A 23,159-nucleotide genomic window follows, 5' to 3' on the forward strand; every position below is an offset into this window, starting at 1 on the left:
TCTACTTATGGAACGTGCACCCTGGGCGGGCATTCAGGGTGCGCCGTCTTCTTCTTCCCCACCTCTTCTTCCTCTGACGTCTTCGGGTCCCGTCCTCCTCCGGCGCTTGCTCGCGGACACTGATAAAAAAAATAAAATAGCCCGGGCGCATGCGCAGTAGCCGTAGTAGAAACCGCATATTTTTTTTTATTAGTGTCCGCGAGCAAGCGCCGGAGGAGGACGGGACCCGAAGACGTCAGAGGAAGAAGAGGCGGGGAAGAAGACGGCGCACCCTGAATGCCCGCCCAGGGTGCACGTTCCGTAAGTAGAGAACATTCTTTTTTAAGTTATTATTTTAAAACGGGGGGGGGGGGGGGGGGTAGAGCCCCTTTATACCGTATTTTTTAAAGAGGGCCGCTGTAGCTTCTTGGCTAGCTGACCAACCCGTTTATACACTCTATAAACAATGTAGAAAAATTTTTGCTCGGAATAAGATTTATTTTGGATCAATTGATGATTATTGGCAAAGTGATTTATGCGATCTCTCAGCCTACGCAAAAGAGAATGACGGTTTTAAGTATATTTTAATAATTGTTGATGGACTTTCAAAATGCGCTTGGGGTGTTCCTTTGAAAGATAAGACGGGGACTACCGTGGCCAAAGCTTTTGAAGCAATTTTCAAGAATGATGGGAGCGTGCCGCGTAAACTACAGACAGACGGGGACGCGAGTTTATGAACAAAGCTATGAAGCGTCTTTGTCAAAAGCGCAATATCCACCATTTTTTTTTACTACAAACAGCGTCAAAGCAGCTTTAGTCGAACGTTTTCATCATACTTTAAAATCAAAAATGTGGAGATTTTTAAATAATCGCAAATAAATTTTTAAATAATCGTTATATAGATGAATTAAATAATTTTTTATACAGCTATAATCACACATACCACAATACAATTCGTTGCAGGCCTGTGGACGTAACACAAGACAATTCATTAAGAGTATGGAGAACCATTTATGGCAAGTGCTTGGGTCTTAAACAGGATAGACAGACGTTAAAAATAGGTGACAATGTTCGCATAACGCAGTATAAAGGCTCTTTCGCTAAAGGGTATGAACAGACTTACACGGAGGAGATTTTTGTCGTCTCTAACGTTAACACAAGATTTCAAAAACCTATGTATAAACTTGTTGATTTAGCGGATGAGCCGATAGAAGGCTCATTTTACAGAGAGGAATTGGTGAAGGTGCCTGCCAATACTGAACGAGTCTACAAAATAGAGAGAATACTGGAAAAAAAACGCTTGAGGGGTGCGACTCATTTTTTCGTAAAGTGGTTAGGCTACCCTGCGTATTTCAATTCTTGGATTAGTGAAAATCAGCTGACTTCTATATAATCATGGATTCTGGCTCCTTTTTTTAACCCCTTCCCGCCGATGGCATTTTTTGATTTTCGTTTTTCGTTTTTGACTCCCCTCCTTCTAAACCCCATAACTTTTTTATTTCTCCGCTCCCAGAGTCATATGAGGTCTTAATTTTTGCGGGACAATTTTTTCTTCATGATGCCACCATTAATTATTCTATATAATGTACTGGGAAGCAGGAAAAAAATTCAGAATGGGGTGGATTTGAAGAAAAAATGCATTTCTGCGACTTTCTTACGGGCTTTGGTTTTACGGCGTTCACTATGCAGCCAAAATGACATGTCCTCTATATTCTGTGTTTCGGTACGGTTCCAGGGATACCAAATTTATATGGTTTTATTTACATTTTGACCCCTAAAAAAAATTCCAAAACGGTGTTAAAATTTTTTTTTTCTAAAAGTCGCCATATTCCGACGGCCGTAACTTTTTTATACATAGGTGTACGGGGCTGCATAGGGCGTCTTTTTTTGCGGGGCCGGGTGTACTTTTTAGTTCTACCATTTTCGGGAAATGTTATTGCTTTGATCACTTTTTATTCAAATTTTTATCAGAATTAAAACAGTGAAAAAACGGCGGTTTGGCACTTTCGACTATTTTTCCTGCTACGGCGTTTACCGAACAGGAAAAATATTTTTTTAGATTTGTAGAGCGGGCGATTTCGGACGCGGGGATACCTAACATGTATATGTTTCACAGTTTTTAACTACTTTCATATTTGTTCTAGGGAAAGGGGGGTGATTTGAACTTTTAATACTTTTTATATTTTTTTTTATTTTTTTTTGCATTTATTAGACCCCCTTGTTGAACCCCAGGGGGTCTGATCACTAATGCAATGCATTACAATGCTAATGCATTGCAATGCATTGCAAAAAATCATCATCTCTTTTGCAGGCTGTATACACCAGCCTGCAAAAGAGAGAATTTGCAGACCGGCTGGGAGCCTTTAACAAGGCTCCCGGCTGTCATGGCAACGGGGGGTCGGCCCTGGAGCATGCTCCAGGAGCCGGCGATCCTTGCCAAAATGGTGCCTTTGACAGCAGCACCGGAGGTGTTAATGCCTCCGATCGGTCCGGGGACCGATCGGAGGCATTAGAGCCGGTTGTCTACTGCTTAAAGCAGTAGACACCCGGCGGCTATGATGGCCGCCCGGCTCCCGGGCGGTCGCCATAGTTACAGACCCGACACGCGCCGTACTATTACGGCGCATGTCAGGAAGGGGTTACACTCTTCCTTGTAACGCATCATCCGATACCTAGCCCGAGAATACTATCGCCACGTACACGACGAAATTAGCTCGGCCTCTCCATTTCTCGGTCCCTTTGAAGTTGCTCTGACAGAGATACAGTACCCCCATTCTTGGAACACATTTGATGCGTGGGAAGCTAACTTTTTTATTGCTAAACCGGGTGAAGCGCTGACCTAGCACTTTCTAAGCCCCGCGTATTTTTCGAGCTTGGAAGAATTAGTTTCAGCTCTGAATGACGAGATCAAACAATTAAATCACGAAAACTTTAGGCTCAGCTATGATGAAATAAGGGGCACTGAGAGGATACCCACATCCTGCACAACGAGATTCGAGCTAGGTCGTAAGCTGTCTAATATTTTTTGGGTTACCCTGCTGTTTTAATGGGTCCGAGACTGTAAAGAACCGCATCCTGATATAAAAGACGGCTTTTACACGCTGTACGTCTACAGCGACATCATAGAACATCAGTTGGTGGGTGACAGTTACATTCAACTTTTAAGAACCGTAGAGATTGCCGGTAAAAAAATGATATTGTTACGTTGCGTTACAGCAGCCCGGACTATATACTCCTCTGTACGAGGGCATTTGACTCCGTTAAAATTTCAATATTAAATGATCAAGTTAAACCCGTTAAATTCAAGTACGGAAAGACCATTGTACTATTGCATTTCAGACCGTGCAAGGTGTTGACACGCTAAAATGCTGTCCCAGCGTTCATATGGGGACCCCTCGGTTTATGCGCGCTATTACATTAACCACATGAGGACCGCCTTACGTAAATTTACGGCCTCATGTGCTGGTACCTAAAGACCGGACTATTGTCGAAATACGTCTGGTCTTTAGGTGCCATTTCGGAGCAGATCGCGCCCCCCCCCTGGTAACAGTCCCGCCCCTACCTCTAGCCCGGGACTTGGTGAAGATGCCGGGGACCGATCTGATTGGTCCCCGATCATGTGATCGCTGTGACAGCAAGTCACAGCGATCTCTTTTATTTACAGTACAGGCAGCGTCTCAAGTCTCCTCCCTCTCCTCTTCTCCTTACACATTGTTACTTTGTGAGGAGAAGAGAAGAAGGAGAGAGACTTGAGACATTGCTTGCTAAAAAACACCCATATACACAGTTTCCACTGCCCGATCCTGCCCCCAAACCCATCGATCCCCTAATTCCTAATCCCCTATCCCCAAATCTATATATAGATCATATATATATATATATATATATATATATATATATATATATATATATATATATATATATATATATATATATACACTCACTGGCCACTTTATTAGGTACACCATGCTAGTAACGGGTTGGACCCCCTTTTGCCTTCAGAACTGCCTCAATTCTTCATGGCATAGATTCAACAAGGTGCTGGAAGCATTCCTCAGAGATTTTGGTCCATATTGACATGATGGCATCACACAGTTGCCGCAGATTTGTCAGCTGCACATCCATGATGCGAATCCCCCGTTCCACCACATCCCAAAGATGCTCTATTGGATTGAGATCTGGTGACTGTGGAGGCCATTGGAGTACAGTGAACTCATTGTCATGTTCAAGAAACCAGTCTGAGATGATTCCAGCTTTATGACATGGCGCATTATCCTGCTGAAAGTAGCCATCAGATGTTGGGTACATTGTGGTCATAAAGGGATGGACATGGTCAGCAACAATACTCAGGTAGGCTTTGGCGTTGCAACGATGCTCAATTGGTACCAAGGGGCCCAAAGAGTGCCAAGAAAATATTCCCCACACCATGACACCACCACCACCAGCCTGAACCGTTGATACAAGGCAGGATGGATCCATGCTTTCATGTTGTTGACGCCAAATTCCGACCCTACCATCCGAATGTCGCAGCAGAAATCGAGACTCATCAGACCAGGCAACGTTTTTCCAATCTTCAATTGTCCAATTTCGATGAGCTTGTGCAAATTGTAGCCTCAGTTTCCTGTTCTTAGCTGAAAGGAGTGGCACCCGGTGTGGTCTTCTGCTGCTGTAGCCCATCTGCCTCAAAGTTCGACGTACTGTGCGTTCAGAGATGCTCTTCTGGCTACCTTGGTTGTAACGGGTGGCTATTTGAGTCACTGTTGCCTTTCTATCAGCTCGAACCAGTCTGGCCATTCTCCTCTGACCTCTGGCATCAACAACGCATTTCCGCCCACAGAACTGCTGCTCACTGGATGTTTTTTCTTTTTCGGACCATTCTCTGTAAACCCTAGAGATGGTTGTGCGTGAAAATCCCAGTAGATCAGCAGTTTCTGAAATACTCAGACCAGCCCTTCTGGCACCAACAACCATGCCACGTTCAAAGGCACTCAAATCACCTTTCTTCCCCATACTGATGCTCGGTTTGAACTGCAGGAGATTGTCTTGACCATGTCTACATGCCTAAATGCACTGAGTTGCCGCCACATGATTGGCTGATTAGAAATTAAGTGTTAACGAGCAGTTGGACAGGTGTACCTAATAAAGTGGCCGGTGAGTGTATATCTGTGTATATCAGAGCTAGATAGGGAGATATATATATACCCACCATATAGGTATATATATATATTTCTGTCACTTGTATAGCGCTAACATATTCTGTGGCGCTTTACAGAAAGTGTCAGTCACCGTACCCTATAGGGCTCACAATAAATTGCTCTCTAGCACCATATATATATATATCTACCGTATAAATTTTAGATATATATATACATATATATATATATACCCACCATATAGGTATATATATATATATATATCTGTGACTTGTATAGCGCTAACATATTCTGCGGCGCTTTACAGCCACTCTACCAAAGAGGGCTCACAATAATCAGCTCTCTAGCACTATATATATATCTACCTATAAATTTTATATATATATATATATATATACATATATATATATATATACCCGCCATATAGGTATATATATATATATATATCTGTGACTTGTATAGCGCTAACATATTCTGCGGCGCTTTACAGCCACTCTACCAAAGAGGGCTCACAATAATCAGCTCTCTAGCACTATATATATATCTACCGTATAAATTTTAGATATATATATATATATATATATATACATATATATATACCCGCCATATAGGTATATATATATATATCTGTGACTTGTATAGCGCTAACATATTCTGCGGCGCTTTACAGCCACTCTACCAAAGAGGGCTCACAATAATCAGCTCTCTAGCACTATATATATATCTACCGTATAAATTTTAGATATATATATACATATATATATATATATACCCACCATATAGGTATATATATATATATATATATATATATATATATATCTGTGACTTGTATAGTGCTAACATATTCTGCGGCGCTTTACAGCCACTCTACCAAAGAGGGCTCGCAATCAGTGACATTATGGCGAGGAGGTTTTATACTAGTGAGGAGGCATACGCCATTCTTTGGTCAGATGCATCAGATGCGTCTGACACTGAAACATTTGCAGACAATGAAAATGACAATACAAGTGTCATTTCAGATTTGTCTTCAGGAGACGTTCTCCCTGATGACATTGACTCTTCAGATGGTGAAGGTGCCGGAACTAGCAGTGCGGCAGCACACAGTGACACTTTCCCACTAATTGATGTGCGTTCCCTCCAGTGGGCACCTGCTCCATCTTTTGCCCCTAGAGTCCACCCATTTACTGCATCTCCTGGCATAACAGTGGATGATTCCCAATTTACCCACATGAATTATTTTAGTTTATTTATAAGCGATGACCTCCTCAATGAAATTGTCCTTCAAACGAATTTATATGCCACCCAGTACATTACCCAAAAACCTTCCTCTGCCCATGCCAAAGATTGGACACCCACAGATCTGGTGGAAATGAAAAAATTTTGGGGCCTCACCCTAAATATGGGTATTGTAAAAAAGCCCTCATTCAGATCATATTGGTCAAAAAGTCCCGCACAGTCAACCCCAATATATTCGGCAGTCATGTCCAGGCTTCGCTATGAGCGAATAATGAGGTTCCTTCACTTCAGTGATAATTCACAGGCCCCCCCAAGTGATGATCCAAACCGTGATCGGTTATTCAAACTGAGACCCCTCATAAATTATTTGAACCACTCCTTTTTACAACATTACACCCCAGAGCAAAACGTCAGTGTGGACGAATCCCTCCTTAGTTTTCACGGTAGACTGAACTTTCGCCAATATCTCCCTTCCAAACGGGCAAGATATGGCATAAAGCTATATAAGCTTTGCGAAAGCAGTTCTGGCTACACCGCCGCCTTCAGAATATATGAGGGACGAGATAAAAAAATTAATTCCCCAGGATGCCCCCCAAATTTTCCCATCAGTAGTAAAATAGTGGTGGAGATAATGCAGCCCCTGCTACACAAAGGGTACCACTTGTATTGTGACAACTTTTATTCAGGTGTGGCCCTATTTAGACACTTGCATTGTGCAAGCACAGGAGCATGTGGAACCATGCGCAAAAACCGAATTGGTTTTCCGCAGCAGCTAGTGGGGAAGGGCATACAAAAGGGGGAGTCCTGTTCTTATTCTTGTGAGGAGCTGTTGGCGGTGAAATACAGAGATCGGAGAGATGTCTATTTGTTGAGCACAATACACCCCACAGGAACAGTGGCAGTGAGGGAAAGAGGGGCAACAGCAGACAAGCATAAGCCAATAAGTGTGTCCGAGTATAACAAACACATGGGGGGGGGGGTGGATTTAAGTGATCAAATCTTACAGCCCTATTTAGTAAAAAGAAAAACCAAAACCTGGTATAAAAAAGTGGCCATTTACCTCTTTCAAATTGGAATCCAAAATGCCTTTTTACTTTATAAAAAGAAGGGAGGCACCGACAAATATCTGGATTTCCAGGAAAAAATAATTCACAACCTCCTTTTTGACCCTCAGGACCCCATAGAGACCCCCCAGTCTGAAGATGTCAAACGACTCACTGAAAGGCATTTTATTAGTCTACTTCCCTCCACAACAACACGAGCTAACGCGCAAAAAAAAGGCCGTGTCTGCACCAAAAATGGGCGACGCAGAGATACCCGTTACCATTGTCCCTCATGCCCCTCAAAACCAGGCCTGTGTATTGTCCCTTGCTTTGAGAGATACCACACTGTTCTTCATTATTAGATCTCTTCCCCAGAAAATCCCACTTCTAATTTTGTGATTGCCACCAAGCCCCATCTTTTGCATAAACCTGCAAATTCCTATTGTTATAAACTCTAAATTCCCTAAATTATACCCCTAGATGAATACATTGGGGAACAAAAATACTAATTACATTTTTTTGCATCTTTTTCAACATTTCACAAAAAATCTGGATACTCTAAGAAGATGCTAAAGCACTTATTGAATGCCTGCAAACTATTCTAGCAAAATCTGGCCTACAAAATCCAATTAGCGCTCCATCCGTTCTGAGAGCGACCGTGTGCCCGTACATTCGGGTACCAGCACATATGGGGTATTGTCACGTTCGGGAGAAATTGGGTAACAAAATGTGGGGTGCAATTTCTCCTTTAACCCCTTGTGGAAATGCAAAATTTGGGGTAAAGCAACATTTTATAGCAAAAAATGTCATTTTCCCATTTGCTGGGCCAATTCTGTGAAACAACTGTAGGGTCAAAGTGCTCAATATACCCCTTGATAAATTCCTTGAAGGGTCTAGTTTCCAAAATGGGGTGATACTTTGGGGGTTTCCACTGTTTTGGCACTTTGGGGGCTCTGCAAAAGGGACATGATGCCTGCAAACTATTCTAGCAAAATCTGGCCTACAAAATCCAATTAGCGCTCCATCCGTTCGTACATTAGATTACCAGCACATATGGGGTATTGTCACGTTCGGGAGAAATTGTGTAACAAAATGTGGGTGCAATTTCTCTTTTAACCCCTTGTGGAAATGCAAAATTTTGGGTTAAAGCAACATTTTATAGCAAAAAATGTCATTTTCCAATTTGCTGGGCCAATTCTGTGAAACTCCTGTAGGGTCAAAGTGCTCACTATACCCCTTTATAAATTCCTTGAGGAGTCTAGTTTCCAAAATGGGGTCATTTTTGGGGTGTTTCTACTGTTCTGGCACTTCAGGGGCTCTCCAAATGCAACATGGTGCCTGAAAGATATTCCAGCTAAATTTGCCCTCCAAAATCCCAATAGCGATCTTTACATTCTGGACCTTACAGTGTGCCCATACATCACTTTACAGCCACATATGGGGCATTTCTGTAGTTGGGGGAAAATGCGTAACAAATTGTGGGGTGCATTTTCTCCTTTAACCCCTTGTGGAAATGCAAAATTTTGGGTTAAAGCAACATTTTATAGCAAAAAATGTCATTTTCCAATTTGCTGGGCCAATTCTGTGAAACTCCTGTAGGGTCAAAGTGCTCACTATACCCCTTGATAAATTCCTTGAAGGGTCTAGTTTCCAAAATGGGGTCATGTTTTGGGGGTTTCCACTGTTTTGGCACCTTGGGAGCTCTGCAAATGGGACATGGTGCCTGAAAAGTATTCTAGCAAAATCTGGCCTACAAAATCCAATTAGCGCTCCATCCGTTCTGAGAGCGACCATGTGCCCGTACTTTACGGTAACAGCACTTATGTGGTATTGTCGTGTTCGGGAGAAATTGTGTAACAAAATATGGGGTGTAGTTTCTCCTTTAACCCCTTGTAAAGATGAAAAATTTGGGGCTACAGTAACATTTTATTATGAAAAAAGTAATTTTTCATTTTCACGTCTAAATGGTAAAAAAATCTGTGAGACACCTGTAGGGTCAAAGGGCTCACTATACCCCTTGATAAATTCCTTGAGGGGTCTAGTTTCCAAAATGGGGTCACATTTGGGGGGTTTCCACTATTTTGGCACCTTGGGAGCTCTGCAAATGGGACATGGTGCCTGAAAAGTATTCTAGCAAAATCTGGCCTACAAAATCCAATTAGCGCTCCATCCGCTCTGAGAGCGACCGTGTGCCCGTACATTAGGGTACCAGCACATATGGGGTATTGTTGTGTTCGGGAGAAATTGTGCAACAAAATATGGGGTGCAGTTTCTCCTTTAACCCCTTGTAAAGATGAAAAATTTGGGGCTACAGTAACATTTTATTATGAAAAAAGTAATTTTTCATTTTCACGTCTAAATGGTAAAAAAATCTGTGAGACACCTGTAGGGTCAAAGGGCTCACTATACCCCTTGATAAATTCCTTGAGGGGTCTAGTTTCCAAAATGGGGTCACATTTGGGGGGTTTCCACTATTTTGGCACCTTGGGAGCTCTGCAAATGGGACATGGTGCCTGCAAACTATTTTATCAAAATCTGGCCTACAAAATCCAATTAGCGCTCCATCCGTTCTGAGAGCGATTGTGTGCCCGTACATTAGGGTAACAGCACTTATGGGGTATTGTCGTGTTCGGAAGAAATTGTGCAACAAAATGTGGGGTGCATTTCCTCTTTTAACTCTTAGTAAATGTGTAAATTCTAGGGCTAAATGAATATATTAGTGATAGGAATTGAAAAATGTAAATTTGACCTCCATTTTGTTTTAATTGCTGTGAAATGCTGAAAGGGTTAAAAAACTTTCTACCTGCTGTTTTGGATTCTTTCAGGAGTGCAGTTTTTAGAATGGGGTGACTTATGGGTTTTTTTTTATTACAGAGGCCTTTCAAGTTCCCTTCTGAACTGAACTGGTCCCTTGAAAAATGTGTTTTGGAAATATTCTTGAAAATTTTGAAAATTACTGCTTGATTTGTAAGCCTTATAATATCTGAAAAAAATTAAAGAGTGATTAAAATTTGATTGCTACATAAATGAAAGACATGGTTAATTATATTTATGAAAAAATTTGGGTGGTATGACTTTCTATTTGAAAGACATGCAATTTCAAAGTTTGAAAACTGCATTTTTTTCCAAATTTTCGCCAAATTTCATATTTTTTAATAATCAAAGACATAACATACCGACCAAAATTTACTACTGACATGAAGTACAATGTGTTACGAAAAAACAATCTCAGAATCACTTGTCTATGTTAAAGCGTCTCAAAGTTATTGCCATTTAAAGTGACACATGTCAGTTTTGAAAAAAAAGGCCTGGTCTTTAACATACTTTTGGGCCCGGTCCTTAACCGGTTAATCAGTCTGGTAATGGTCTAGAAGGCTTCAAGGGGGATGAGTATATGTACGGTGCCGACCTAGCCGGTCTGTTTCGCGGTCTTTTCAGACGGGCTGTGCCTCTTTTCAGGCGTGGTATTGCTCTTGTGAAACCGCATGCCAAAACTGCAGCCAGAAATATCGCTAAAGACGCCGTCACAAGTATATCAACCACTGTGATGGATAAATTAAACCATGAGCCGAAAGATCAGAGAGGCTCGGGCCTAATTTATGTTGTGAAGAAACCCGCAAAAAGAAAACACAGCGCCTCATTTCCGCCCGTGCTCAAGAATAAAAACAATAGGCGTAAAAGACGCCGCCGTCAGAGAGTTGTTAGACCGTCTGGAGACGACATCTTTTAGTGAAATAATATGGCCTTTATACACGACGGGTCTTTGGAGTGTACCAAATCCGAACTAGATATTTTTGATTTACCCCCGACGCAGACGAGCATAGAAAAATCGCTCTTTGTAGAGGTACAGACCATAGCGGCATTTGCGGACAATGCCCCGTTGGAGTTCTTCATTTCAGGGAGCGGTGAATATTATTACGACCTGAACAACACGCTTCTGTACATTACCTGTCGTATTGTGAAGTCAGACAATACGGCTATTCCCGCGGACGCTAATGTTGGCTTGGTTAATTACCCGATAGCTACGCTTTTCAGCCAGACAGACGTGATGCTCGGCGACAGACTTATATCACGCAGTGATAATTTCTATACTTATAGGACCTATATAAAAACGATCCTTAATTACTCCCCCCAATCTCTGTCGTTGCAGTTCACGTCAGGCCTGTTCTATAAAGACACAGCCGGACACCATCATGAAAGGACCCTTGCGGGTAATAATCTTGGTTTTGCTAAAAGAGCTCGCTATACTTCGCGATCTAGACCTGTGCAGTTATTGGGTTCGATATTTGGCAACATATTTAATCAACCAAAACTCATATTGAATGGTCTGGATCTGAAAATTAGGGCGTGCCTCAAAGTTTATAGTATACCCGCAGGTACGCATCTTACGAACCAAGAAAACCTGTTTCTGGGACAAGTGCCTAAAACGGTGATAATACGTTTTGTTGAAAATGAGGCCTTTATCGGATCGTATAACCGCAATCCTTTATGCTTCCACCACTATAATGTGAATCAAGCGTCGCTTTACCTGGACGGCCAGCAGATACCCGCAAGACCGTTTCAACCGGATTTTGAAACGGCTTCTGCCGTCAGGGAGTACGCAGCCCTTCTCCATATTTCAGGCAAGCAGAGAAGTGATAGTGGTTCGGCCATAGACAGAGATGAATTTATAAACGGTTATACATGTTTTGCATTTGATTTATCACCGGATCAAGGACCAGGCGGACATTTTTCACTCATTAAAACAGGAAATCTTAGAGCCGAGGTGCATTTTGCAGTGCCAACACCCCACACGGTGAATATGATAGTTTACTCTATTCATACAAATATTGTGGAAATTAACAATCGCAGAGAAATCGTATGCGATTTTTGATTAAACAACCGCTGCCATTTTCAGAAATGAATAGTCTACAACTTACAATTAACCCTAAATCTGACCCATATATGAACCGTATATTTGCGGGCGTATTCCCCTGTGAGTTTCTACAGGTCGATCATGTGCTACAAAGACCAGCGGCGTACATCGTTAATACAGATGATTCGCGTAAAGGCGGTTCACACTGGGTGTTAATTGTATTGTACCATGATGTCGCTATATTTTTGGACTCTTATGGATTTTCACCGGCGTTTGAGCTGTATCCTCGGAGCTTTGTTGAGTTTATAGAAAGGAATTGTAAGACTTACATCTATCAAAATAGACAATTACAATCATTTAAAACAACTGTTTGTGGCGCCTACACCTTGTTTTTTTTTATACCATTTAGCCAGGGGCGTCGCTTATAAGAAAGTGTTAGATTTGTTTAATAAGAAAAGCGCCCATAATGATGAATTAGTTAAAAGTTTTGTACTCTCTAAGTTACCGGCTATATCTAACTGCGTTGCAGCCTGTATATACAAACAGAGCTGTATGCCACATGATGTGTTTAAGGCCTGTACCGGTCAGTTCCCGCTAAAACTTTAGTTGAAAGATAATGATAACCATATGGGGAGTGCCTGCATGTGGTACACACGCCGCTTTGTGATGAATTCTTGGTTTGTGCTGGAATGCTGTATTGGAATTTCTTTGTCTGTGTATAGCTAAATGTAATCCAATAGTCTTATGATATTGAGTCGCCCCAGCTCAGCCTATGTAGATTCACGGTGCGAGCAGGCCCGACACCGGGGGCGGCAGCGCCTTGAAAAAGGGGAGTTTTAAGCAAAAATGGATTAAAGAAAAATAAAGAAAAATAAAAGTTTGTCGTGACGCCAGTTGGGGTTTCGGCTTGAGGTGAAGCCGGGCACTGTAGATAGGGCCTCTGGGAATAGGTGGTGATGCAGTGCCAGATGTTATACCCTCCCCAACCAGGGCAGGTCCCAGGGCCAGATGATATAGGTGAGGAAGGGATGATTTCCAGGAGGAGTAACAGAGGATCGATGAAAGAATACAGTCCAGACAGGGGTTAACCAAACACTTACAGTTTACTTCTGTAGTCAGCAGGAGATAACAGATGTTACAGGAGGATTCACCCTGCTTCAGTATAGTGAGATGCCAGGCCTCCCTTTTACCACTAGTATGATTCAGCCTTCCATTGCTGCTCAAACTCTCTAATAGATTTCCTCTGGTCCTGGGTTCCAGGAGCTCAAAGGTTAATTGCAACTGGGTAGATCCCCCTTCTGGACAGCAGGTAACGCAAGTTCTTTGGGATGCTGGATGCAGACACTCACCCCAACTCTGTATGTTACTGAGCCTCCAGGAATCTTGTATTCACTAGGCCTCAGTCCAGTGAATCTCTCAATGTTCTTAGTGTTTCTCACACTAGTTAGGAATTGATGGTCCTATAACTGCAGCTCCGTCCCTGTGAGGTCTCATCTCACCTCTGCAGGTCTCCGGCCTCCTGTGCTGTTCTATCACACCATGAGGCTGCAGCATACCCTGCACCTCAACACACCTGCTCCTCTCTCCTACACACTCCTGCACCCTCTGAACTGGAACTGAAAAAGAGAGAGACCCTCTTCCAGTCTGTAGCTCCACCCCTTTTCTTAAAGAGATAATGGCTGTGGAACTTTGTGTATGCTAACAGGTTGACTGGATCTCACTATACCTTCACAGTACACAGTATAGATCACATAAGATGACATTTGTAGTGACCCACTCTGTGGGGCGCTACATTCCCCCCTTGTTAAAAGTAGCACGTCCCGGGCTACCCTTCCGGTGGACTAAGAAGAGGGTTAGTAGACGGTAACATGAACATCATAGTGTTTGAAGGACATTACATACAAGTGTAAACTTCATATGTAAGTAAATTCCCTAAGGAGAAAAGTGCAACTTATTTAAGACCATTTTAAACTGTCACAAAAATGTTCAAGGAAACACAATTTCTGTAACAGTCTCTGGTTGTGTATTCCTTACAACCCAGCAACATTCACGGTTGCTTTCCTTGCGGATTACAGCCCCAAACCGCTTAGTCCACCTCCTTAACTCCGAGTGCAGCTGCGGAGTATTTTGGAACATTCAAAATTCTTCACTGCACAGGCTGTTTTGATGGCTCCTATCCGACAGGCCGCCATATTTGAAACATCCCCCAACCCCCAAGAGCGTTGGTGCACCTGCATAAATTGCATTCCATGCACTTGAAGAGGTTGGTAGGCAAATGCAAGTTTTAAAAGTTTCAATACCACAAGAAAGTTATTGTGGTAGGAACCCTGAAAAACTAAACATGTTAAACACTGGCTCAGTTCCTTTAGTCCATTCTCTCTTGGTAGCGCCATGCTCAGGAGAGTAAGTATTAATGCACAGTTCATATTTCTGACTCACCTATTAGTGCAATCCGTTAGGGAGCCAGCACTTAAATTAAACCTTTAACGTTGCATAAACTGAATTGAACATATACAAATACAACACAACTATCTGTAAACATATTGGGTTAGTATGCCTCTACTTATTGTCCCTGTAACGTATGGGGAGTTGTCCCTGTGTATTGCGCTGAGATCTACGCAAAAATGGGATTCCTGGCAGTCTTCTCCTACTCACTGGAGTCACCAGGGAAATGGTAGGCATACTTTCACTAGGAATCGGGCTTACTGGAATTTGCGCTGGTACATCATCAGGAACTGGGATTGGCTGTTCTTGAGAATCCGTTATCTCCTGAGAGGATGTTTGTGGGAACAGCATTACTGGTACTACTAAAGCACCTTCAATTTGCGGCCAAGAACTAGGAAACGGCCCAAGTATGGTCTGAACTTCTGTCTCAGATTTTCCTGATTGTTGAGGATTTTCTTCCACTTTGCTTCCTGCTTCCTCACGTAATTGAGACGGACATAGTTTCAGATTGTCTCTGGATACAGTTATACAAGTCTTTCCGCCATCTTTGGAAATCTTACATACTTTGCTGTTATCGCTATTAGATGGTTGGACAGTATAGGGTTCAGATTCCCATTGATCATCTAGTTTGTGGTGCCTTCTCTTTCTTTTCAATACTTGCTCACCAACTGGTAAAGGGGAAGCTGGGGCATGTTGGTTGTAGCTTTTCTCTTGTCTTTGCCTAGCTTGGTCAAGGCTTTGCTCTACACACTGCTGAACCTTTGTATACTGCAACTGTCTTTCAGCAATCCAATCAAGATGAGGTGAGTTGGGCACTTCCTCAGGATTTAGGACTCCCATCTCCAAGTCAATAGGAAGTTTACCTGGTCTGGCACGCATTAGGTATGCTGGAGAATACCCTGTGGAGCTAGTCGGGACATGGTTGTACATTTCAATTAAGTCAGGCAATTTTTCAGGCCATTGGTTTCTCTCTTCCAAAGGCAAGGTCTGCAACAAACTGATGACCAGGTGATTCATTTTCTCACAAAGTCCGTTCCCTTGAGGGTGGTATGGGGTTGTTCTGATCTTCTTACATCCATAGAGGAAGCAGAACTCTTTGAATACCACCGCTTCAAATGCTGGACCTCTGTCAGTCAAGACTTGGTCAGGATAACCATGGGGCCGACAGAAATGCTCTTGGAATGCTTTTGCAGCTGTTTTTGCAGTCTGGTCCTTAACTGGAACAACAACCAGGAAGCGGGAGTAATGATCCACAATGGTAAGAGCATAGGTGTATCCTGATCTACTGGGAGTCAGCTGCACGTGGTCTAAGGCCACTATCTCCAAGGGTTGCTTTGTCTGGATAGGTTGCAGGGGGGCCTTTTGAGTAGTAGTGTCTTTCCTCCTGAGATTGCACGTACCACATTCTCTGCACCACTGCTCAATGGATTTTCTCATACCCGTCCAGAAGAAACGGTCTCGGATCACCACTTCTAGTTTCTTCCACCCAAAGTGTCCTGCTTGGTTGTGATAAGCTCCTAGCACCATAGGTATGTCCTTTTGGGGCACTACAATCTGCCAGAGTAGTTCATGGGTCCTTGGGTTGATAGCTCTTCGAACCAACTTCCCTTCAAAAACAAAGAGCTTCTTCCTCTCTTTCCAGAGCTGTTGAGCTTCTGGTGGTGCATCCACAGGTAAAGAGGTGTTTTCTACTCCAAGAAGTTCTTTGACAAGGTGCACAGCTGGATCACTCTCTTGTGTTTCGGCCCAGCCATGATGAGGTAATGGATTCAGGGAGATCTCTTGAGTTGCTAGACTTCTTCCAGTCATACAGCCAGAGTTATGGACCATTCGATTGTTGTAGAAGGCTGGCATTTCTACCTCCTCTAAGTCATCAGATTCCTCTGGATCAGGAGGGTTGGGCATGCGGGACAAGGCATCTGCATTCAGGTTCTTCTTGCCAGCTCGGTACTTGATGACAAATTCAAAATTGGATAGGCGGGCAAGCCATCTCTGCTCCAGAGCTCCAAGCTTAGCAGTGTCCAGGTGTGTCAAGGGATTGTTATCGGTGTAGATTGTGAATCTTGAAGAAGCCAGGTAATGCTTGAACCTCTCTGTCACTGCCCATACTATTGCTAGAAGTTCCAACTTGAAGGAGCTATAGTTGACTGGATTCCTCTCAGAAGGACGAAGCTTCCTACTTGCATAAGCAATGACTTTCTCTTTGCCTTGCTGTTCTTGAGAGAGGACAGCTCCAAGTCCATTGTTGCTTGCATCTGTGTACAGTATGAAGGGCTGACTGTAGTCAGGATAGGCTAGGATCTCTTCTCCAGTGAGGGCTTGCTTTAGCTTCTGGAAAGAGTCTTCCAATTGGGGGTTCCACTCCACTAGGGGGCTCTTGCCTTTAGACTTGTTGGATTGGCCGACAAGGAGATCCTGCAAGGGGGCTGCTAGGGTAGTGAAGTCCTTGATAAATCGTCTGTAGTAGCCAACTAACCCTAGAAATTGGCGGATCTCTCTGATGGTAGTTGGGGCTTTCCAGTCCTTGATCACAGTCACCTTGTCTGGGTCTGGGGCAACTCCTTCTGCACTGACCACATGTCCTAGGTACTGTACCTTTGGTTTCAGGAGGTGGCATTTGGAAGGCTTGACCTTCAGGCCAAAGTTGGACAAGGCCTCAAAGACTTCAGCCAGGTGTTGCAAGTGATCCTCATATGTTCCGGAATAAACAATCACATCGTCTAGGTACAATAAGACTGTCTCAAAATTCTTGTGTCCTAGGCAGCACTCCATCAGCCTTTGAAAGGTTCCTGGCGCATTGCATAGGCCGAAGGGCATGACATTAAATTCGTAAAGACCCATGGGAGTCGTAAAGGCAGTCTTCTCCTTATCAGCCTCTGCTACAGGAACCTGCCAATACCCGCTGGTTAGGTCCAGGGTAGAAAAGTACTTAGCCGTCCTGAGCGCTGCTAGTGACTCCTCTATGCGCGGCAAAGGGTAAGCATCCTTGTGCGTGATATTATTAATTTTTCTATAATCCACACACATGCGCATTGTCCCATCTTTCTTGCGAACTAACACTAAGGGTGCTGCCCAGGGGCTATGGCTTTCCCTGATTACCCCAGCACTCTTCATGTCCTTAATCATGTCCTTAGTACACTGATAATGTGCGGGTGGAATGGGCCTATACCTTTCTTTAATTGGTGGATGGTCTCCTGTGGGGATGGTATGTTGTATTACCTTCACCTGCCCAAAGTCCAAGGGAGTCTTACTGAATACCCTTGCATACTCTTGTGCTAACCGCACAACCCCATTCCTTTGGTATTGAGGAGTGCTGTCAGTGCCAATGTGTATTGCTTGACACCAGTCCTCTAACTGTCTTGGGGAATTATTGCCATCCGTCTGGTCAGACGAAGCCAAGGGCTCTGTTGGCTGGATGTCATTGTTACTGACAGTGAACAGTTTAGCTACTGTGGCATACCTGGGTAAGCAAGCCTCCTCCTCCCCACAGTTCAGGATGCGCACTGGTACTCTGCCCTTCTTCACATTAACTATCCCTCTAGCTGTCATAACAGTGGGCCTACAGTCAGAATAGACAGGTTCCAGCAGGGCCTGGTAGTCTTGCCCTTTGATGCCTATTGCTGCTCTGCACCAGACAATGATTTCACTCCTGGGGGGAAGCATGATGGAGTTGGGGTCGCTTACCCTCACACTGCCAATCTCTCCACCTGCTAACTCCACTTGTTGACGCTGGACAAGGGCTTTAATCTCCTTATTCAGAGCATATATTTCTTTGTAGGGGGTAGATCTCAATGCGTCCTGTAAGATGGCAATTACCTCATCTAGACAATTCTCCAACACATTAGTCCCCAATGTTAACACATTAGCAAATTCCCCTTCATCCACATCAACAATTATTAGACCTTGGGATTTAAGATCCGTGCCACCTACTCTCAGGGTGACCTCTTTATATCCCACCTGGGACAGGGGCTGTCCATTACTAGCAATTAGTACTAAGTCCCCATTTGGATGCTGGGTAATATCAGCATCAGTCCAGTACCTGCGAAACAAAGTCTGAGGAATAGTGGTTACCTGTGAACCAGTGTCCAGTAGCGCTGTGAAAGGGACACCATCAATTGTAACTGGAATTATAGGACGTCCACCTACATACCTGCTTTTCCAGCTAGTTGGACCAAATCGTCTTACTCCTGAAGGTTGGTCCTCTACTCCAGGAGTTGCCCATTTAAAGGACACTCTCTCTCAACATGACCAACCTTATCACACCGTCTGCAGATGGGTCGGCCAGAGGGGTCAAACTTGTCAGTGGTCCTCCTGCCGTTGCGCGTCAGTCGCTGTTGAGGAAACAATGTTCTTCTTGAACGTCTCCAAGGTAGATCCTCTGGGCTGGAAGCAAGCTGGATCTTTGCTGGAGAAGAAACTTGGAGATCTTGAACAGTTTTGGTTAATGCAGCTACATGTTTAGTTAGCTCAGTCATTTGTAACCGCAGCTCTGCAGCATCATCAGATTGGATCTGTGCACACTGTACAGTAGATGGAAAAGGTGCAGCATTTGCAGGGCTCACAGGTGTTTGCCTGTGGAGAGCAACTTGTTGCTCCTCCGTCTGTCCGCATGGATAGACAGGTTCCCTCAGGATACGGATGGATCTGTCCTTGAATTCAATAAAGCTCATATCAGGATTCTGCAGCGCCATCATGCGCAGTTGGGCCTTACCGGATTCTGACAATAGGCCTTCTACAAACTGTTCTTTTAGCATCCTGTCCTCATCCTGAATACTATCTGGATCTACTTGTTTAATAGCCCATAAGGCTTCTTGTAGGTTAAGGGCAAAATCTCTCACAGTGTCCTGCGGTTTTTGCTTACAGCTGAAAAACCGCATCTTTATCTCTGATGTGGTGCGGGTGTCAAAGGTGATCCTGAGTTTGGTAAAAATGTCCTTTACAGATCTTTTATCATTCAATGGCCAGGATTTCACTTCCCTTTGTGCTGCACCACCAAGTTGACTTATTAATATTGCGACCTTTTGCTCCTCTGTCATAGGGTATAGGTCAAACAGGCTACTCAGCTTTTCTTTAAAGTCTCTGAGGCTATGGGACTCGCCTGTATACTGGGGCAGCCAGGATGCACCTGGAATGTATGGCATTGTTAACGGTAATATAGGTGCCATAGTTACTTGGTTGTGACCACGGTTAGAGTCTATGGGGGAATCAGAGGGGCCTGGGGATGAAGATGAGGATCCACTTGCTTGATACATCACCCCCCTTGTTAACCCCAGCAAGGCCACACTCACCGGACTTGATACTGTGAAGCGTTGATCCGGAGGGATGGATGGATGGATCACTTATCACTGCAGGGGATGCTGGTCCGGCTGCTACAGAGACTCCTACAGTTGTCAGGGGTAGACTGCAATTGAGGATGATGCAATCTGTATCTTTCACTGCTCCTTGCACAGGCATGTCACATGTTTTGCACTCAGCATGGCTTGCAAGAAAAAGACACCAACCCTGCGGCTCAGTGTAACTTGAATCATGCAACTGCTGCTGGTGGCTATTTTGGAAAGCAGGACAAATTTTGAAAAATGCAAGTCTTTTTCAACAAAAATAAAAGTTTTGCGCACTTTCGCTATCCTGTTCGTGACGCCAAAAAGGTGAGTCGCCCCAGCTCAGCCTATGTAGATTCACGGTGCGAGCAGGCCCGACACCGGGGGCGGCAGCGCCTTGAAAAAGGGGAGTTTTAAGCAAAAATGGATTAAAGAAAAATAAAGAAAAATAAAAGTTTGTCGTGACGCCAGTTGGGGTTTCGGCTTGAGGTGAAGCCGGGCACTGTAGATAGGGCCTCTGGGAATAGGTGGTGATGCAGTGCCAGATGTTATACCCTCCCCAACCAGGGCAGGTCCCAGATGATATAGGTGAGGAAGGGATGATTTCCAGGAGGAGTAACAGAGGATCGATGAAAGAATACAGTCCAGACAGGGGTTAACCAAACACTTACAGTTTACTTCTGTAGTCAGCAGGAGATAACAGATGTTACAGGAGGATTCACCCTGCTTCAGTATAGTGAGATGCCAGGCCTCCCTTTTACCACTAGTATGATTCAGCCTTCCATTGCTGCTCAAACTCTCTAATAGATTTCCTCTGGTCCTGGGTTCCAGGAGCTCAAAGGTTAATTGCAACTGGGTAGATCCCCCTTCTGGACAGCAGGTAACGCAAGTTCTTTGGGATGCTGGATGCAGACACTCACCCCAACTCTGTATGTTACTGAGCCTCCAGGAATCTTGTATTCACTAGGCCTCAGTCCAGTGAATCTCTCAATGTTCTTAGTGTTTCTCACACTAGTTAGGAATTGATGGTCCTATAACTGCAGCTCCGTCCCTGTGAGGTCTCATCTCACCTCTGCAGGTCTCCGGCCTCCTGTGCTGTTCTATCACACCATGAGGCTGCAGCACACACTGCACCTCCACACACCTGCTCCTCTCTCCTACACACTCCTGCACCCTCTGAACTGGAACTGAAAAAGAGAGAGACCCTCTTCCAGTCTGTAGCTCCACCCCTTTTCTTAAAGAGATAATGGCTGTGGAACTTTGTGTATGCTAACAGGTTGACTGGATCTCACTATACCTTCACAGTACACAGTATAGATCACATAAGATGACATTTGTAGTGACCCACTCTGTGGGGCGCTACAATATCAGGCTGTGAGATACTATTATTTATGATGATTTAGCTAATATTTTTGGATGATTCAATGAAGGGGCAAGCTGTCCCTTCATTGTTTGGTGCGATGTATTAGCGCTTGATATTACTTTATTAAGTCTTTATGCAGCATGTAGATGCTATTATATAATATAACTCGGATTTGCTGAATAAAGTTATTAAAACATTGCCTGTTTTACTGTGTTTAATCCGTATACAACCTAATAACTCGTTCTGAAAATACATTGACATCATCATTCTAATTCAATCAGTCTCTAATGAGACGGCTAAACTATAGTTCCACTGCCTTCTTATTAATTATAGGACCCCCTATTTATGGCTCTGCTGCCTAGTATTTACCGTATTTTTCGGACTATAAGACGCACCCACTCAGGTTTTAGAGGAGAAAAACAGGGAAAAAAAAATTTCAGGCAAAAAATGGTAAAATATTTAATATATGGGAGTTGTAGTTTTGGAACAGCTGCAAGACCACATTGACAGGTGACCCTGCAGCTGTACGGGGATGTATAGGGCGTTTTTTTTGTGGGGCCTGGTGTACTTTTTAGATATACCATTTTGGGAAATGTTTATTGCTTAGATCACCTTTTATTTAATTCAGAGGCAAAACAGAGAGAAAAACCCGGCAGTTTAGCACTTTTGATTTTGACGTTCACTGTACATAAAAATATTAGTAGACCGGGCATTTTCAGACACAGGGATACCTAATGTGTATGTTTCACAGTAATGTTATACTTTTATATGTATTCTAGGGAAAGGAGGTGAACTTTTATTTATTTTATTTTTTATTATATTTTTTTTAAGTGTTTTTTTTTTTTTTTTTTTACTATTTTATTATCCCCCGCCTAGGGGGCTTGAACCTGCAATCATTTGATTGCAAGTCCCATAGACGGCAATACAAGTGTATTGCCGTCTATGGGAGATTCTATACATTACTATCGCGGAGTGTCATAGACCAGCCGCGATAGTAATATATATCTATGACAAGCCTCGGAGCCTTCATTAGGCTCCCAGCTGTCATCGGAACAGGTCAGCTCCTGCAGCCTCGCCGTGCAGGAGCCGGCCTGCATCACTAAAGGTATGGGGCCGGTGGGGACCTGCAGAGGAGGAGCGGATTTGCAGCATGGCCGCGCTACTGCCACCGCTGGTTTTCTTCAGCGGCAGGAGCGTGGCAATCTGCAGGCCCCGGCAGCTAAGACACTCCCCGGCATCTGCTGTAATAGACCGGCGGATGCCGGGGAGTGTCTTAGCTGCCGGGGCCTGCAGATTGTCACGCTCCTGCTGCTGAAGAAAACCAGCAGTGGCAGTAGCGCGGCCATGCTGTAAATCCGCTCCTCCCCCCACATTCGGACTATAAGACGCACCCTCATTTTCCTCAGAAATTTTGGGGAAAAAAAGTGCGTCTTATAGTCCGAAAAATACGGTAGTTAAAGAGCCTCCTCTTATTACAGACCCAGTGAGAGGGAGATAAGCCACCACCAGATGTCCAGCACATAACAATGCATACATTGCTGAGTCCCATGAATAGGGCTATGACAATTATCAGAACAGCTGTTATTAAAGGACACATATGGAAACCATTAGGAATGTAAAGGCTGAAGAATGTGGCTACAAGTGGTAAAACACATTCTGTTTGCTGCATTCTTTGGCTTGTGCTGGAGTGCCTAATAAACGATATGAGAGAGGCATTCTTATCATTCTAATTCCAGCAACCTATAACAACACACCTTTATATAAAAG

General features: G+C 43.7%; 1 protein-coding gene across 1 annotated transcript; it reads left to right on the forward strand.

Annotated features, from left to right (window-relative positions):
• The first annotated feature begins 11,150 nt into the window (after positions 1-11,150).
• LOC142219195 (uncharacterized protein F54H12.2-like) lies at positions 11,151-12,284 on the forward strand. The gene has a single exon (XM_075288147.1). It carries the CDS (start codon positions 11,151-11,153, stop codon positions 12,282-12,284), a length of 1,134 nt encoding a protein of 377 aa, XP_075144248.1.
• The last annotated feature ends 10,875 nt before the right edge of the window (positions 12,285-23,159 follow it).

Source organism: Leptodactylus fuscus, chromosome 10, assembly GCF_031893055.1.
Source record: "Leptodactylus fuscus isolate aLepFus1 chromosome 10, aLepFus1.hap2, whole genome shotgun sequence".
Taxonomy (NCBI): Eukaryota; Metazoa; Chordata; class Amphibia; order Anura; family Leptodactylidae; genus Leptodactylus; species Leptodactylus fuscus.